Source organism: Tachyglossus aculeatus, chromosome X1 (assembly GCF_015852505.1).
Source record: "Tachyglossus aculeatus isolate mTacAcu1 chromosome X1, mTacAcu1.pri, whole genome shotgun sequence".
In the NCBI taxonomy this organism is placed as follows: Eukaryota; Metazoa; Chordata; class Mammalia; order Monotremata; family Tachyglossidae; genus Tachyglossus; species Tachyglossus aculeatus.
In genome coordinates this window covers 111,988,661-112,007,349 of record NC_052101.1, presented here as the reverse complement: position 1 = coordinate 112,007,349, position 18,689 = coordinate 111,988,661, and the positions used below count along the sequence as shown (strand labels likewise).

The window sequence follows — 18,689 nt, the reverse complement described above, 5'->3', positions numbered from 1 at the left end:
GCTCTAACCATTCGACGACACTACTTCTCCTGCATTTGATCAACTGCAATTGCACTTTTGTTTAGGACAAGAAAAGGGAGAGTCCGAAGAGCAAATTTCAAATTCTGATTTAAAGGTATCCCTATAACACTGCCTCCTGTTTTAACCCATCCTGCCATAAGCCATATGAGAAGCAGCGTAGCTCGGTGAAAAAGAGCCTGGGCTTTGGAGTCAGAGGTCATGGGTTCAAATCCCAGCTCTGCCACTTGTCAGCTGTGTGACTTTGGGCAAGTCACTTAACTTCTCTGTGACTCAGTTCCCTCCTCTGTAAAATGGGGATGGAGATTGTGAGCCCCCCCGTGGGACAACCTGATCACCTTGTAACCTCCCCAGCGCTTAGAACAGTGCTTTGCACATAGTAAGCACTTAATAAATGCCATTATTATTATTATTATAAGCCAAGACCAAGGTCCTTGTTATTACACCCAGTTCTCTTATAGCGGGGGACTGTTCTAGCAAAACTCTGCATTAAGGAAAGCTCATGTAGTTCCAATGCTGCAGTTGTGCACTCAGACCATTTCTTCTGAAACATGCTGTATCCAAACAGGCTGTTGTGGTTTGGGAATAAAATGCAAAAAAGCTTAGGCAAAACTCAGAGTGAAAATATGCATTCTGGCAGAACCGATCCTACTAACATTTAGTAAGCACTGAAAAATGTGCACGGGACTGTGCTAAGATCTGGGGTGTGTACAAGGAAATCAAGGATCAAGGCAGAATCCCTGCCCCACACAGGCTCCCAGTGTAGATGTGGGAGGACAGCACATAGAACAGAAGGATATTATCTTTCAATGGTATTTATTGAGCACTTACTGGGTGCAGAGCACTGTACTAAGTGCTTGGGAGAGTCCAGTATAACAGAATGGGTAAACATGTTCTCTGCCTACAAGGAGCTCACAATCTAGAAGGGGAGACCGACATTAATATAAATAAATTATGGCTAGGTACAAAAGTGCTGTGGGGTTGAGGGTGGGATGGATAAAGGGTGCAAATCCAAGTGCACCCTTGAGGCAAACAGTTGAAAACCAGTTAAAATTAACTGGCCTTAAGCAATAAAAATATCAACAGTAAAATGTATATTGGTTAAACAGTACTTAGAAGGGCAGTCTTTGGGTAGAGGCCCATCAACCACCAACTCAGAATTCTGAGTGCTTCATGCCCTGACACAAAGGATACTAATGACAGATTGACTAAATAAATCATCGTTGCTCCAAAGGAGCAATTACAGCCTTACCTGGCACAGATCCAGATTTGATTTCAGTAATTTCGTATTAGCGCTGTACTGGTTAAGTACATATTATGCAAAGATGTTCCATGTTAACAAATAATTAGTGAGTTTCCAGATACGCTGTTCAAACAGGTGAATGAATGAATGAAGAAACAAACAACTGTGAAAGGTATTTGTGTAAAACTGTATGCAGCTGAAAGCCAGGGAGCTCCAAGTTGGAGGCTGAATACCAGTTTGAAGTCCCACTGTGAATAAAACAACTTAGCTCCTTGGGACAGAGGTGCTGTATAAATGGTAAGCAAAACAATAAAGGCTTGCGGTGGTAGCGCATCGCTGTTACGGAGCCCATGTCTGCAAAAAACCAAAACTAAACATTGGTTTGAAGGCTTTCTACCGGCTCTCTCCCTCTTACTGTATGCTTCACTTCTTTTGCTACACTGTGGCTCACACGCTCTGCTCTTTGTGATACCTGGTTTGACAGTCACACCTCTCCCAAGCAAATCAAACCCCTCCTCCAGAAGGCATTCCTCGATTATGCCCCTGTTTTCCTGGTCATTCCACCCTAATGACAACCTTAGCATTTATATAACATCTATTTTATTTAATGGCCTACTTGAATTTTTATCTTTTCGTTGAATCGTATTTTTCGAGAGCTTATTTCGTGTAGAGCACTGTAGTAAGTGCTTGGTAGAGTATAATACAACAGAATTGGTACATGAATTCCCTTCCCAGAAGGAGCTTACTGTCTAGAGGGGGAGACAGACATTAATATAAATAAATACATTAGGGATATGTACATAATAATAATAATAATGATTGTGGCATTTGTTAAGGGCTTACTATGTGCCAGATCGGACATAAGTGCTTATGTTTCACATAAATGCTGTAGGTCTGAGGGAGGGGTGAATAAAGGGTGCAACTCCAAGTGCAAGGGTGAAACAGAGGGAAGTGGGGGAAGAGCAAATGAGGGCTTAGTCGGGGAAGGCGTCTTGGAAGAGATGTAATTTTAATAAGGCTTTGAAGTTGAGGAAAATGATGGTCTGTTGGCTACGAAGAGGGAGTTCTAGGCTGGAGGCAGGATAGGATGTTGGTGAGGGGTTGGCGGCAAGATAGATGAAATCAGGGTTCAATCAATCAATCAATCAATTGTATTTATTGAGTGCTTACTGTGTGCAGAGCACTAAAAAGCTTGGGAGAGTACCATGTAACAGGCTTGGTAGACGTGTTTCTTGCCCACAACGAGCTTGCGGTCTAGGAGGTTGGCATTAGAGGAGCCAAGTGTGTGGGCTGGGTTGTAATAGGAAATCAGAAAGGTAAGGTAAGAGGGGGCGAAGTGACTGAGTGCCTTAAGGCCAGTGGTAAGGGGTTTCTTTTTGATGGGGAAGAAAGGATTTGGGTGAGAAGATGAGGAGCTCCGTTTCAGACATGTTAAGTTTGAGGTATCCGTAGGACATTCAAGTGGAGATATCCTGAAGGCAGGAGGAAATGGGAGACAGAGGAGGAGAAAGATCGGGGCTGGAGAGATGTATTGGGGAATCATCCACATAGAGATGGAGTGAATGAATTCTCCAAGGCAGTGGGTGTATTCATTTCATTCATTCAATCTTATTTACTGTGCACTTACTGTGTGCAAAGCACTGAACTAAGCGCTTGGAAGAGTACAGTGGAAGCAGTGTGGGAAGCAGCGTGGCTCAGTGGAAAGAGCCCGGGCTTTGGAGTCAGAGTTCATGGGTTTGAATCCCGGCTCCGCCAATTGTCAGCTGTGTGACTTTGGGTAAGTCACTTAACTTCTCTGTGCCTCAATTACCTCATCTGTAAAATGGGGATTAAGACTGTGAGCCCCCCGTGGGACAACCTGATCACCTTGTAACCTCCCCAGTGCTTAGAACAGTGCTTTGCACATAGTAAGTGCTTAATAAATGCCATTATTATTATTATTATTATTATTACAGTATAACAATAGACACATTCCCTGCCCACTAGGAACTTACAGTCTAGAGGAGGAGTAGGGAGGACAGAGGTGTAGATAGAAAGGGACCTAGTATTGAGCCTTGAGGGACTCTCACATTCAGGAAGTGGGAGGCAGAGGAGGAGAGTAAAAGAATAAAAGAATATAAATTCAAATGAATTGAGTGTTTGCTATGTACCAAGCATTATGTCAGGCTCTGGGTTGAATATGTAATAATCAGTTCAGTCATGGTCCTGTCCCACGCAGAGCTCACAATCCAATTGGGAGTAGTCAGGTGCATAGAACAAAAAGAGTGAGATATGAAATGACAATAAATTACCAATTGAACAATCCAAAACCATGGTAAAGTAAGTAGCTACAAACAGGGCAGGGCTATCTTCAGTGTCCTCCCTGCTCCAGGCAACAGTTTTTGGTTCCAAACCACCACAGCTTTCCCAGCTTCTCCCCCGATCCGAAGGCCAGGGTTGAGTTTTTTGTTCGGTAGGATTTGGCAAGGCTGGCTGGGGCATTGAGGTTTTAGAGGGGGCTTATAAGACCCTGGCCTTATAGGGACGCTGGTCTCATTGGCCCCTGTTTTCCTGGGGCTTCCGTTCCACTTGGGTCAGGAGGGCTACAGCCAGGAAAGGCCAGGCATCAGGCAGCCCTTGGAGTTCCCAGTCTTGTCTGATGTACGGCTGTGGGTCTGCTCGCCTCCCCCGTGTGATTGTTAGCTCTTGTCAATGTTCAAAAAACCGGGATGGCAGATTCTGCAGGGGAAATGGGGTTAGCTTCTGTGGTGCTCAGTGTTGTGGGGTGAGGCTGGTCCAGGCAGTGGGTAGCCCGCCGTGGCATGGGAGCCCTGGACCACGTGGCTCCAAGCTTTTTTGCCCACCGTCCCTCGACTGTATGATCTGTCCCTTTCAGGAGGTATATGAAGCACAAGCGTGACGATGGAACTGAAAAGCATGACGACGAGACCGTGGACGTGACGCCCATCATGATCTGCGTCTTCGTGGTGATGTGCTGTTCTATGTTGGTCCTGCTGTATTACTTCTACGATCAACTTGGTACGTCTCTTTCTGTTCTTACGAAACAAGCCAGCTCTCTGCTGTGTGCCCACTCCCCCATTGTGGCTCTTAAAATATCTGTTCAGCCCCATTAGAAACTGCAGTCTTTTCTCTCCGTTGCCACTTAGACCTTAAGTTTTCCCTCATTTTCACAAAAAAGTCTCATTTTCACAGCTTGAGCCAGTGCCCTCTAGTGGCTCTCAGGATTTCCTCATCCAAAAGTAAAGCTGAAGAGAGAGAAGTAAATACTGAAAATTGTAGTCTTTGTTATGTGCTGACGATGTGTCAAGCACTGTACTAAGCGTTGGGGCAGATACTGGTCCCACATGGGGCTTACAGTCTTAGTAGGAAGGAGAACAGGTACTGAATCCCCATTTGGCAGTTGAGGGAACTGAGGCACAGAGAAGTGAAGTGACTTGCCCAAAGTCACACAGCAGGTAAGTGGCGGAGCCGGGATTAGAACCCTGTTCCCCTGGCTCCCGGACTTGTGCTCTTTCCACTAGGCCACACTGCTTCCCAGTTATTGTCACTGGGAACTGCCTCTTTCCCTTCTGATGCTGTCCCGCCGTCGACCCCCGGCCCACGTCATCCCCCGGGCCTGGAATGTCCTCCCTCTGCCCATCCACCAAGCTAGCTCTCTTCCTCCCTTCAAAGCCCTACTGAGAGCTCACCTCCTCCAGGAGGCCTTCCCAGACTGAGCCCCCTCCTTTCTCTCCCCCTCCTCCCCCTCTCCATCCCCCCCGCCTTACCTCCTTCCCCTCCCCACAGCACCTGTATATATGTATATATGTTTGTATGTATTTATTACCCTATTTATTTTATTTGTACATATTTATTTATTTTATTTTGTTAATATGTTTTGTTCCCTGTCTCCCCCTTCTAGACTGAGCCCACTGTTGGGTAGGGACCGTCTCTATATGCTGCCAACCTGTACTTCCCAAGCGCTTAGTACAGTGCTCTGCACACAGTAAGCGCTCAATAAATACGATTGAATGAATGAATGAAGTAGATTAGGCTCTTGGTTTGGCTTTTTCAAACTAGTTTGCTTCATGGAGATCAAAACTAAGTGACCACCCCCTAACTGTAGGAGTCTCATAAGGCTCAGTTCAGGGTCCCCGTCTATTCTCCATCTACACCCACTCCCTGGGAGAACTCATTCACTCCCAAGGCTTCAACTGCCATCTCTGTGTGGATGATTCCCAAATCTACATCTCAATCAATCAATCAATGGTATTTATTGGGTGCTTACTGTTTGCAGAGCACTGTACTAAGCACTTGGGAGAATACAGTATAACAGAGTTGCTGACATGTTCCCTGCCCCCAAGGAGCTTACATTCTATATCTCCAGCCCTGATCTTTCTCCTTCTGTGTAGTCTTGTATTTCCCCAAACTTAACATGTCCAAAACAGAACTCCTTATCTTCCCCTCCAAACCCTCTCCTCCCATTGACTTTCCCATCACTGTAGACCTCACCACCATCCTCCCTGTCTCACAAGCCTTGGCATATTCCTCAACTCATCTCTCTCATTCAACCCACGTATTCAATCTGTCACCAAATCCTGTTGCTTCTACCTTCACAAAATTGCTAAAATCCACCCTTTTCCTCTCCATCCAAACTGCCGATACTACTGATCTAAGCACTTACCGTATCCCGCCTTGACTACTGCATCAACGTCCCCGCTGACCTCCCTGCCTCCTGTCTCTCCCCACTCCAGTCCATATTTCACTCTGCTGCCTGGCTCATTTTTCTAAAAAAGACGTTCAGTCCATGTTTTCCCACTCCTCAGGAACATCCAGAAACGCTCTGGACATATTACTCCCCTCCTCAAAAACCTCCAATGGCTACCGATCAATCTGCGCATCAAGCAGAAACTCCTCACCCTGGGCTTCAAGGCTCTCCATCACCTCGCCCCCTCCTACCTCACCTCCCTTCTCTCCTTCTACTGCCCAGCCCGCACCCTCCGCTCCTCCACCACTAATCTCCTCACTGTACCTCGCTCTCGCCTGTCCCGCCATCGACCCCCGGCCCACGTCATCCCCCGGGCCTGGAATGCCCTCCCTCTGCCCATCCGCCAAGCTAGCTCTCTTCCTCCCTTCAAGGCCCTGCTGAGAGCTCACCTCCTCCAGGAGGCCTTCCCAGACTGAGCCCCTTCTTTCCTCTCCCCCTCGTCCCCCTCTCCATCCCCCCGTCTTACCTCCTTCCCTTCCCCACAGCACCTGTATATATGTATATACGGTTGCACATATTTATTACTCTATTTATTTATTTATTTATTTATTTATTTTACTTGTACATTTCTATCCTACTTATTTTATTTTGTTGGTATGTTTGGTTCTGTTCTCTGTCTCCCCCTTTTAGACTGTGAGCCCACTGTTGGGTAGGGACTGTCTCTATGTGATGCCAATTTGTACTTCCCAAGCGCTTAGTACAGTGCTCTGCACATAGTAAGCGCTCAATAAATACGATTGATTGATTGATTGATTGATCCAGTGGTTGCCCACCCACCTCAACATCAGACAGAAGCTCCTTATCATTGTCTTTAAAGCACTTAATCACCTTACCGCCCCCCCCCCCCCATCTTGCTGATTTCCTACTAAAATCCAGCATGCTCACCTGGCTCCTCTAACTCCAACCTACTCACTGTTTCTAGATCTAGTCTTTCTCATTGCCAACCCCTGGCTCACATCCTCCCCCTGGCCTGAAACTCCCTTCCCCTTCATATCCGACAGACTATCACTCTCCCCACCTTCAAAGCCTTATTATATAATCCCATTTCCTCCAAGAGGCCTTCCCCAACTAAGCCCTCATTTCCCCTCCTTCTCCCTTCTGCATTGCCCTCACATTTGGATCTGTACCCTTTAGGTCACTTGATATTCACTCCACTGTCAGCCCCACAGCACTTATGTACATATCTGTATTTTATTTTCATATCTGTCTCCTCCCTAGACTGTAAACTCCTCCCTCTAGATTGTAAGCTCCTTTTGGCAGGGAACATACCTCCCAACTCTATTACACTGTACTCTCCCCAGTGTTTAGGACAGTGCTCTGAACACACAGTAAGCACTCAGATATGACTGAAGTGACCAAAAATGCATCAATAAAACATTTCCATCTGAGGATAGCACCTAAACCAGGATGGACTGGGATGGGGCGTTCAAGTCTGAGACCGGTTGAAAATAGGCTAGTGCCATACGCCAATCTGCTTGCTTGGGTTTTCCACCGTACCTGTAACTCCTGTGCTCTGTTTCAGTGTACATGATCATCGGAATATTCTGTCTGGCATCTTCCACGGGTCTCTACAGTTGTTTGTCTCCTTTCGTAAGAAGACTCCCATTTGGGAAGTGCAGGTAAGCTGTTTCAATATGAAGGAAATTTTGATGGTCTTAAACAGAGACTTTGGTATTCCTGAGAACGATATATTCTCGTTCTCCTGATATATCGTCTTCCTGATATAAAGGGATGAACTTGGGCCTCAGGAGCTGAGCCTCTTGAGGTTGATTCAGACTGGAAAAGGGACCTCCTCTGAGGGTAGGTTCCCTCTGTTGTGTTGGCCAGGCTCCCCAGTTAGACTGTAAACTCTTAAACTGTGCTTCTTCCTACTAATGTGTGTTCCCACACTCAGTAAACGCTAATCAATAATGATGGTGATGAACAATGAGTACAGTAGAAGGTTGGTTATCCTATTTGGGATTACAATTATTTCTCATCATTAAAAATTTGGATAAGTCCATATCTAGTTTTGCATGGTTATTCCCAACTTTTTACCAAACTGCAAGCGGTGTAGTTACTGGATCAGACCATTGGCCCATCCAGTTCAGAGTTCTGTCTGCGACAGTGGCAACAGGATGCTAGGACGAACCATGTGATGGTTCCCCTCCTGGATATCCAGGTTTAGATGTACTATCTAAAAGCTAATAATGATAATAATAATAATGGTATTTAAGTGCTTACTATGTGCTAAGCATTGTTCTAAGTACTTGGGTAGATACAAGTTAATCAGGTTGGAAGAGCAAAGCGAAATAGTGTGGCCTGATGGATAGCGCCTGGGTGTCAGAGGACCTAAATTCCAATCCCGCCTCTGCCACTTGTGTACTGTTTGAACTTGGTCAAGTCACTTAATTTCTCTGTGCCTCAGTTACCTCATCTGTAAATGGGGGTTAAGACTGTGATTCAACGTGGGATGTGTCCCACCTGATTATCTTATTAATAATAATAATAATAATAATGGTATTTGTTAAGCGCTTACTATGTGCCAAGCACTGTTCTAAGCACTGGGGTAGGTACAGGGTTCTCAGGTTGGACGCAGTCCCTGTCCCATGTGGGGCTCACAGTCTTAATCCCCATTAAGCGTGGCTCAGTGGAAAGAGCACGGGCTTTGGAGTCAGAGGTCATGGGTTCGAATCCTGGCTCCGCCACGTGTCTGCTGTGTGACCTTGGGCAAGTCACTTAACTTCTCGGAGCCTCAGTTACCTCATCTGTAAAATGGGAATGATGACTGTGAGCCCCACGCGGGACAACCTGATCACCTTGTATCCCCCCCAGCGCTTAGAACGGTGCTTTGCACATAGTAAGTGCTTAACAAATGCCGTTATTATTATTATTATTATTTTAAAGATGAGGGAACGGAGGCACAGAGAAGTGAAGTGACTTGTCCAAGGTCACACAGCAGACAAGTGGCAGAGCCAGGATTAGAACCCAGGTCCTTCTGGCTCCCAGCCCTGTGCTCTATCCACTACACCATGCTGCTTCTCCTTGTATCTACCCCAGCGCTTAGTACAGTGCCTGGCATATAGTTAGCGCCTAATAAATGCCATTAAAGAAAAAAAATTGAGAGGGGGCTGTATCAGGTGAAGAGGAAATGTGTTAGGAGAGAGGGTTGGTTGAGAGCTTTGAAACCAATTGTGAGGCGTTTCTGTTGCAGAGAGGGAAGAGTAGCCATTAGAAGCTTTTGAGGAATGAAGTGATGTGTTCAGAACACTGTTCTAGAAAGCTAATCCAGGCAAACAGAGAGTAAGATAGACTGAAGAGGGGAGAGGTTGGAGCCAGGGAAAGCACAGCGACCCTTATCCTGATGCTCTGGGATTTGCTGAGTGACAGTTCCATATTCCCCCAGTCCTACACCCTCTCTGATTTTGTAAACTTCAGTCAGCCTTTGTCTTTCCAGACTGAAGAGTCTTAATCTCTCACTTATCCAGACTAGCCCCAGTTCAGATAACCACTCGGTTTACATAAACAATGTTTGGATAACCAACTTTCCACTGTAGTAATAAAGGGGTATTGAAAGGATGAGTCAGGTTACCTCTCTAGAGAGATTGGAGCATGAAAACCCCTATCAGCTCGAGTGGAAATTTTTCCTCCCGCTCCCCGAAGCGGCCTGAGGTACTTTTTCTTCACCCCAACCCACCCTCCTCCTCAGCCAACTCTCCTTGGGGACGGAGCCCCGTAACCGGGTGCCGGAAACTGTATAATACATCTGGGTATGCTCCCGACTGATGATTTTCTATTGATATGGCCTCCTTTCTGCCTCTAGGGTCCCAGACAACAATTTACCATATTTCCACAAGCGCCCTCAGGTTCGGATGCTGCTCCTGGCTGTGTTTTGCATCTCTGTCAGTGTGGTGTGGGGAGTCTTCCGAAATGAAGATCAGTAAGTGCTTCAGTTCCTGGAGTGCCGGCGTCCATCCCATCCCCGATGCTAGACTCTGGGGAGGGGAAGAGCCGGCTGCCCGAAAGATTTGGGCCGTGAGCCCTCTCTGCCTCGCCCCCCCACCCCCGCAACCTTTCTGCTAACTCTGAGCGGTATCCTCAGGCGCCCCCAGATCTGGGGCTCGGAGCACTGGACGTGCTCACGCCTTATCGGCACTTCCCTAGAGACAGCCCGGTAAGCAGCTTGGAGCCGCTTTCATTCCACGGATATTAAAAACCTTCCTTTTTAGCCTGCTGAGAATGATCAAAGTGATGGTGCCACCCACACGGTAACCCGGGCTCCTCTGATAGGACTGTCTGGGCAGTGGCTTCTTTGCTTCTCGACTGCATTCAGGTTCGAAAGGAGTCGGGCAGGTTTATCCAGTTGCAGGATGAATTGGAATTGAGATCTGGCCGCAAACGTCCCCCCGAGCTCTTTCGACTGCCAGGGTGGCCTGGTCCGTAGGTCCTCGATCAAGGCCTTGCACGTGCTCCTGCAGCCGGGAAAGGAATTCCCATTTGGGGGCTTTCTCCGGCTACTTGGTTGGGCTCTCAGGCGTGTTCGCTCCTGACCGGAAAGGCCGTCGGTTTCCCAGCGGAGGGCTGGACACCCAGCGGCCCTCAGGCCGTTTGGGTCCCGGAGGAGAGCCCTGGCCAGTCACCTGGCACCTGCTCAGTGCTAAGCTTTAAATCTCAGGCTCGGTGAGGATTGTTCAGGAGGACAGAGTGGGCTTGTTTCTGCACAGTGCTGACAGCCTCTGCTATCAGTGACACCATCTGGTATTTTCTTAGAGACCTTCTTTCAAAGGAGCAAACTATTCTTGGCTCCAGTATAATGTGGAACTTTAGCTGAATAAACTGGCAGGAGGAAAAAGCAAAAATATTTTGAGGGTCCTTTTTGCATCAAAAACGAGCGTCTAGACTATTACTGCATGCAGTCAAGGCAAGATAACCCATTGCTTGAAAACTGTCTGCTCCTGGGTGAGTGAGGAGGGGGTCCCAGGACGCCTGACTCGCCGGGCTGTCGGCTTCCTGGCTGGGTAAGGTCTGCCCAGCCCAAGACACCCTGCTCCCCATCCTCCTCCTCTCCTCCCCACCCCTACTGCCTTTCTGTCAAAACAGGGCACCCTTAGAGCCGAGTCAGCAGAGCGATGGTCCTCAGCAGGAAGGAAAGCACAATGACCAAACACGGTCATTGGCCGCATCCACTAGTGGATGGGAAATGATCTTTCTAGGTAAATTGCACGTCCCCTCTTGGCCGGCACTTTTGAAGAGTTGCCGAGCTGACTTCAGAGACGGATGCACTTCGGGGGTGCTTCCGAGAGGCAAAAAACCATGACCTCTGTGTAGTCTTGAAAAGCACGTTGAATGCCTCCGGGAAGTGTAAGACCCTGCCGGTGAGGCGTTCTTTCAGTCAGGATCCCTAAGCTGCGAGGACCTTCCTCACGAGCTCTATCGGGGCTGACTAGAAGGGCCCCCGGGCTGCCTTCGTTAATGAAGTCCTTTTCGGAACTGCTTTCTCCCGAGCCCATGGGTACCATGGGTGGAGAACTGTTCTGGAATTCTGGGCCGGGTGGGAGTGCCCAGCTCAGAGCCTTTGTTGCAGGCTGATAATGCCCTTGCTCTTTTGTTTTCTAGGTGGGCCTGGGTCCTTCAAGATGCTCTGGGGATTGCCTTCTGCCTTTACATGTTAAAAACCATCCGCCTCCCAACTTTCAAGGTAGAGAAACTTGATGAGGGCCAGAGGGAAGGGTCATATTGCAGTCGCTGGGTATGAAAGAAGCAGTTAATAGTGGATTGGATGGAGCTGAGATGGGCTTTGCAAATCGGCCCTTTTCCAGGGCGAGTGTGTCTCCCCGAGGTTGGCGGCTAACTCTTCGGGGTGAAACATCTCTCTTCCCCCCTCCCCCAGACCCAGGGCTAGGGGCCTGAGGGAGGAAGGGAGCTGCCAGAGAACAGTGCCAGCCCTAAGCATCCTTCTCCCCAGTGACCCTGATCTGGTGCCATCATTGCTGCCTGCTGTGGCCAATCTTGCTTATGCAGGGGCTGATTGTCCAGTCTGTGGCATATTCACACCTTTTGCGTCTCGTCCCCCTGGCTCTAGGCCCTTTGGCCGGGAGCACCGTAGAGAGAGGGTGGGGGAAGTGAAAGGAGAGGACACCTCAAATCAGGCTGCTTGGCAAAAGCTTTGCTGGAGGGGGTTGAAACTAACAGGTAAACGAAGGTTTGGGGATTAGCTGTGGGGCTCACTTCTCCTTGCTATCGCCGGCCACCGGTCACCGTGCATGATCAACGTTTGATTGGACTCTCACCTACCCTACCCCCCTCGCTTCCAGAGGGGAAGAGGAGGAGGAGAGGGAGGCTAAAACCCGGTAACCTATAACCAGGCCTGGTTAGAAGAAGATAGTGTGAGAGGGACAATGCTTTGTAATTCTTCACCCGGAGGAAGGTCCTTGAGGCGTTTTGGGGTGGTGTATACTATCCTGCACTTTCAAAGATGCTGATGATGTGCTCTGGGTGAGCAGACGTGGCCGAATAAGGACAATACGTGAACAGCACGTTTTTCCACGTTGCGGATAAGTGAAGACTCACCAGTGGGGTTTACAGCCACCGTTTGCAGAGTCTGTCACTGTGTGCCGTTCTGGCTCTTTGCCTCACAGGTTGTGCGACGTCTTTGGTCCGACAGAGCCCTCGCATCTCTTTTTCAAGTCAGATGTAGTTAACCTGTCTTTTGCTGTGGTTTCCCAGCATTCCATAGCTCTGAGCCATTGCTTGAAGCTAGGCTTTGTGTCCTCATGGCATGTGTTCTGCCCAACCCTTCTGATTCTGATCTTCAGCTCCTCCTGTGGAGGATTTGATTTGATCTCTTGTCATCTGTCCTCCACAAATTCTGCCTAATGGCAAGTTAGGCTTCACTTGGCTTTCCTGGTGAATATTCCAGGGTGACACAGGTGGGCGTGTTGGTCTTTTAAGTGAAGTAAGGCTCATAGGTAATGCTGAAGAAACCAGTCAAGAAGACAGTTGCCGGGGGATAGGCATAGGGTTCACAGTCATAAAGAGGGTTGGGCACCACTACCCCTCCTTCAACAATTTCAGGTCTAGGTCTTGATGCTGTGATGATGTGCAGCGGCATCTATCCGTGTGGATTTCAAGAGACACGTTGGCTTTTTAGACTCGGTTTTCTACTTCTTTGTCTATCAGCTCATCTTTGGGTAAGGTGCCGCAGGTAGCTCAATTTGGTGGCCGTGGCGTGTCCTGCTACGGGCTGGTATATGATCTCAGCCTTCCCACTTAACAGCCTTCCTTTGCTGTGCTGGGCAGACTCTGCAAAACAGTCCGTGCTTTCACGAAATCGTACTGCCGTGTGCTCTATTCATGATACCGCTTCCTCCCTTGGGTGATGAGAAATGGATTAGACAGAACACTGTCTTCCTGGTCCAATCAACCGTAACACCAAAGAGTAACTTTGCCGACAGTGGTGGGATGCCGAGGCTGGAGAGCCCCAGGGCTAAGCGAGTCTCCAATAAACTTAAAAACGTCAGTACGTATGTATGCATATAAATATAGCCCCTGATGCTTTCCGAAATAGTCCACTCTTCCTCGGCACTGCAAAAGTGAGATATGTGCCACTCTCCACACAGACCCAGAATTCTGTGGTGATGCTGTCAGCACTTCAGCGGTCATCTTGATGCACTTTCCGCCAGCGAGGTCGACACCCGACCAAACATCTAGAACCGGCCAAGGCAATGTGTCCCGGCCTTTATTCTAGTTTTTGCAGTCAGGGCCATGAGCGATGAAGCCCCAGACCTTCTGGTGTCCCCGCTAAGATTGCAAACCAGGAAGGAAAATAATGTGCCTACAACTGTGTAGACCAGGGGATTTCAAAGCTCCCACCATCACTGCTCTCTCCCTGAGGAAAAAGAGAGAAAGTTGACTCATGCACCACTCACCATCATGGATAAGATGCTGACCAGGGTCTTTTTGCCTCAGATAACTAACTGCTCAACATGTCAGAGCAGGGCTGTATTTTTTTCATAATTACTCGTTAGAGTGTCCTTGTTGTTTCTTCCCCAAGCCCAGACTTCAAAAGTTGGTTTGTTTGGTTTTTTTGAAATGGGAACAAATATGGCACTGATTTTCCAGCTCTCTATTACTCCAAAACGCCTAAACGTTTTCTGCCCAAGCTTTTCCTGAAGGATCTTCCTTTTATATAGGACCTCAGTAAGTTCATTTTCAGGCTGAAAGGGGGAAAATAAATTGAGAGTTAAAATCAATCAATCAATCATATTTATTGAGCGCTTACTGTGTGCAGAGCACTGTACTAAGCGCTTGGGAAGTACAAGTTGGCAACATATAGAGACAGTCCCTACCCAACAGTGGGCTCACAGTCTAAAAGGATACATTAAAACTTAATGTATCGTGAATTTGTATACATCGGGGGGAACAGCGTGTTTGTTTTTGAAATCATAAGCTCTATTATGAAAATATAATGTGAATCTACCATGTCTTCATAACCAGAGTATGGAATTTTTGGGTTTTCCCTGATTAATCCAATTTCCTCATTCCCTTCATCCAAGTAATTTTTAAAGATTTCAGTTAAACTCAAAAAAGCCTTAAAATCTAATTATTTTAGTGGTTTTTCTTAACATTTTCTCTGCCAAAATGTACTTGTTGATTTTGCTAATCAGTCCCAATTCTCCCAAGGCAGATTTTAGTTGAATTAGTGCATTTATGTGATAAATTGTCAGTCTCTCCACGGTTGTTGATATAATTGACGTGCATTTTGAATTTGCTCTCTGAAAGCTTTGGTCACTTTTGTTTCTGGGGGATTTCCCTTTTTTCTCCTCTGTAAAGAGTCTGGTGATTCCTTAGGTAATTAATGCAGTAATAATTGTATTACTGTTGCTTACTAGGTGCCTAGCACTGAATGAAGCACTGGGGCAGATACAAAATAATCAGGCTGGACATAGTCCCTGTCCCACATGAGGCTCGTGGTCTAAGTAGGAGGGAGAACAGCTATTGTTTCCCACTGTCACATGGCACTGGCTGATCATGCCTGTGAATGTCTTCGTTCTTCTCCCTCCAATATAGAACCCTCACCTCGAAACCCAGATTTGGATATTATTTCTGGTTCAGATTGATGCCGGAGCCCGCCGCGCTCAACTGAGCAAGGTGGCTTTCGCGTGGCCGACCGGGAGCTGTGGTGTCAATGTTCAATTACTTATTTACCTTTATTTGCAAATGCTAGAAGTACTTGCCGTACAGATGCTACATGTGAATTACAAAAATAAAAGCTAAAATGAAAACAAATTGTTTTGAAGAATAAGCCCAGTTTTTATCCAAATTTAAAAATAAACCATAAGACTCGATGATTGGCCCCCGATTGTGTATTTAAATCTCCCAAATTTGTACCCTGTTCATAACTCTGCAATGCAAGGTTTAAGATAGGATACGTTCTGTCCTAGTCTAGGACTGCTGTAAATATAGTTGGAAGTGCCTATTTCCAGCCCAAGCAAATCATGTTTGTCTGTCTCTTTCTCAGGGCTGCACTTTACTTCTGATGGTGCTTTTCATCTACGATGTGTTTTTTGTCTTCATCACGCCTTTTCTGACGAAGGTAGGAACAGTGCCAGTTGGTCTTTGAGAGTGGAATGGTGTTTATTACCCACAGTCTGAAATTAGTTTGAACTCGACAATTTCCCTTATTTCCTTTAGAGCGGGACCAGCATAATGGTGGAGGTGGCTGCAGGCCCATCTGACTCAGCTACTCATGAAAAGGTATTTCATGTGATTTTATGAAACATGAGACAAATTCAGACTCTTTAGCCGCCGTGCACTTTGGACCACAAAGAACTGCAGCAGTAGAGCTCATAAATAGGCTTTAGGTTGTGTAATCTCAAAAGCTGATGGTTCTGAACTGAGACCATTAGAGTGTATGGCACTGGGAGAGGGGTTTGGGAAAAAAAAAAGGGTGTATGTTGTCTGCTGTGTGACCTTGGGCTAGTCACTTACCTTCTCTGTGCTTTAGTTACCTCATCTGTGAAATGGGGATTGTCTGTGAGCCCCGTTTGTGACATCTTGTATCTATGTACCCCAGCACTTAGTACAGAGCCTGACACATAGAAAGTGCTTAACAAATACCATTTAAAAAAATTTAAAATTGGAAAAAAGAAAAAAAACTGGCAAATTTTCCCCTGATACAAACAGAAGGATTAATGTTGAACTCCAACAATAACAATAATAATAATAATAGCATTTATTAAGCGCTTACTATGTGCAAAGCACTGGTCTAAACGCTGGAGAGGTTACAAGGTGATCAGGTTGTCCCACGGGGGGCTCACAGTCTTAATCCCCATTTTACAGATGAGGTAACTGAGGCCCAGAGAAGTGACTTGCCCAAAGTCACACAGCTGGCAATTGGTGGAGCTGGGATTTGAACCCATGACCTCTGACTCCAAAGCCCATGCTCTTTCCACTGAGCCACGCTGCTTCTCTACCTGAAAATGGGGTCAAAGTTATGATTGGTGTAGGAGAAAAATGACTGCTTTTGCGTTTCCATCGAGGAGGCCTAATGTTGTCATATGTACAAAAGTGACCTGAGAAAAAGAGATTCTGGTGTTCATGACTTTGAATGTAAATAGATCAAATTTATTTTCTCTGAAACATATATTTTTTCCATTTTTAGCTTCCTATGGTGCTAAAGGTTCCAAGATTAAATGCTTCACCATTAGCCCTCTGCGATAGGCCATTCTCTCTCCTAGGCTTTGGAGACATTCTTGTTCCAGGTATGTCATTCACTAAGCTCATTAGTGTGATCAATGAAAAGTAAAATCCTACCTGCTGTATTATTCCAAATCATCATCATCGTCATCATCAATCGTATTTATTGAGCGCTTACTGTGTGCAGAGCACTGTACTAAGCGCTTGGGAAGTACAAATTGGCAACATATAGAGACAGTCCCTACCCAACAGTGGGCTCACAGTCTAAAAGGGGGAGACAAAACCAAACATACTAACAAAATAAAATAAATAGAATAGATATGTATAAGTAAAATAAATAAATAAATAGAGTAATAAATTTGTTCAAACATATATACATATATACAGGTGCTGTGGGGAAGGGAAGGAGGTAAGATGGGGGAATGGTTTATGGGTGGCTAAGGGACCCTTTCGTAATAGCTGTAGACTGCTTAGAAGCAGTGTGCTCTAGTGGAAAGAGCACGGGCTGGGAAATCAGGGGACTCCCTGCCACTTGCCTGCTGTGTGGCCTTGGGTAAGTCAGTTCACTTCTCTGTGACTCAGTTTCCTCATCTGTAGAGTGGAGATTCAGTACCTCTTCTCCCTCCCCCTTAGACTGTGAGCCCCATGTAGGACAGGGACTGTATCCAACCTGATATCTACCCCAGTGCTTGGGACATAGTGTTGAACAAATACCCTTATGGTTGTTATGATTATTGGCTACCCTTGTGATGTGGTGCGTGAACTTAATGACCCTCTCCCAACCTCAAGAGGGCTACTGTAGCAGATGACCAGTCATTCTCCATCTCCCTGAGAACAGAATGGCCTCCAACTGCAGCTGGAAGGGGGCTTTAGGTTGTCAAGAAGAACCTCTGATAGAATTATTAAACACTGGGGTTTCGAGGCTATGGATAGTAGTGATTGATTGTGGAATCTCCTTCTGAGGGGATTTGATGAGGACCGGATAGCTATCCCTTCCCTCACCCCAGTGAGTTGAGATCTGGTTCTTCCTGACCAGACAGTGATCTTTCAAGGTCCTGTCCAAGGAATCTCAGTTTCCCTCCTAATTCATGGTAGTGGTTGCTCCAAACTCAATACCCTCTCTAATAAGCATCCTAACATTTTACTTCTGAATAAGTAATGAGCTATGTGGTGATACTACATGAACAGAGTGGGCTTTTCATTTCCTGTAGCCCTGACTGTTTTTGCAGTGGTCCAGGCTACTATTTGATTTTGCTCTAGTTTCTCATCCCACTCAATGCCGTGTGACTTCTGTACACCAAGCTCTTACATACTTCCTATGGGTAAAGGGTACTGAGACTCATTTGGGTTATTGTGGGGAATATAGCAACAATAATAATAATAATAATCATGGTATTGGTTAAGTGCTTACTACATGCCAGGCACTGCACTAAGCACAGGGGCAGATACAAGCAAATGGGGTTGGGCAAAGTCCATGTGCCAAATGGGGCTCACAGTCTTAATCCCCGTTTTACAGATGAGGGAACTGAAGCACAGAGAAGTTAAGTGATTTGCCCGAGATGACACAACAGACAAGTGATGGAGCCGGGATTAGAACCCAGTTCCTTCTGATTCCCGGGTCCAGGTTCTGTCCCCTGAGCCTTGCATGCTGCCTTGCTCAGTAGGTTGAAAAGATGCTCTCTTCCTTTCACTTACTGTGAGCTTGATCTGAAGATAATCTTTTCCTCTTTCTTTCCTTCCCTAGGATTACTTGTGGCATACTGCCACAGATTTGACATTCAGGTGCAGTCCTCCAGAGTCTACTTTGTAGCTTGTACCATAGGTAGGTCTAAGATGGTATTTTTCCTCCAAGCTTCAGCCGATCCCTCGAAGAGTCGAACTGAAACTCTGCCATCTCCAAAGAAGCCTTACCAAAGATCCTAAACCAGGCTTCCAGAAAGCCACTTTTCAGTTTGCCCAAGACTAGTAATGGGCAGGCTGGAAGTAAGGATTGTCAATTTTATT

The 18,689-nt window shown here is 46.6% G+C and overlaps 1 protein-coding gene across 5 annotated transcripts in view; it reads left to right on the top strand.

Moving 5' to 3' along the window:
• SPPL2B (signal peptide peptidase like 2B) overlaps positions 1-18,689 on the top strand; it is a 51,552-nt gene that overhangs the window by 28,063 nt on the left and 4,800 nt on the right. For all 5 annotated transcript variants that reach the window (XM_038740103.1, XM_038740102.1, XM_038740101.1 and 2 more), the window contains exons 6-13: positions 4,137-4,279; positions 7,531-7,627; positions 9,811-9,927; positions 11,604-11,685; positions 15,508-15,582; positions 15,681-15,743; positions 16,651-16,750; positions 18,430-18,507. In XM_038740103.1, coding sequence (XP_038596031.1) covers positions 4,137-4,279; positions 7,531-7,627; positions 9,811-9,927; positions 11,604-11,685; positions 15,508-15,582; positions 15,681-15,743; positions 16,651-16,750; positions 18,430-18,507 — 755 coding nt within the window. The remainder of the gene's footprint in view (positions 1-4,136; positions 4,280-7,530; positions 7,628-9,810; positions 9,928-11,603; positions 11,686-15,507; positions 15,583-15,680; positions 15,744-16,650; positions 16,751-18,429; positions 18,508-18,689) is intronic.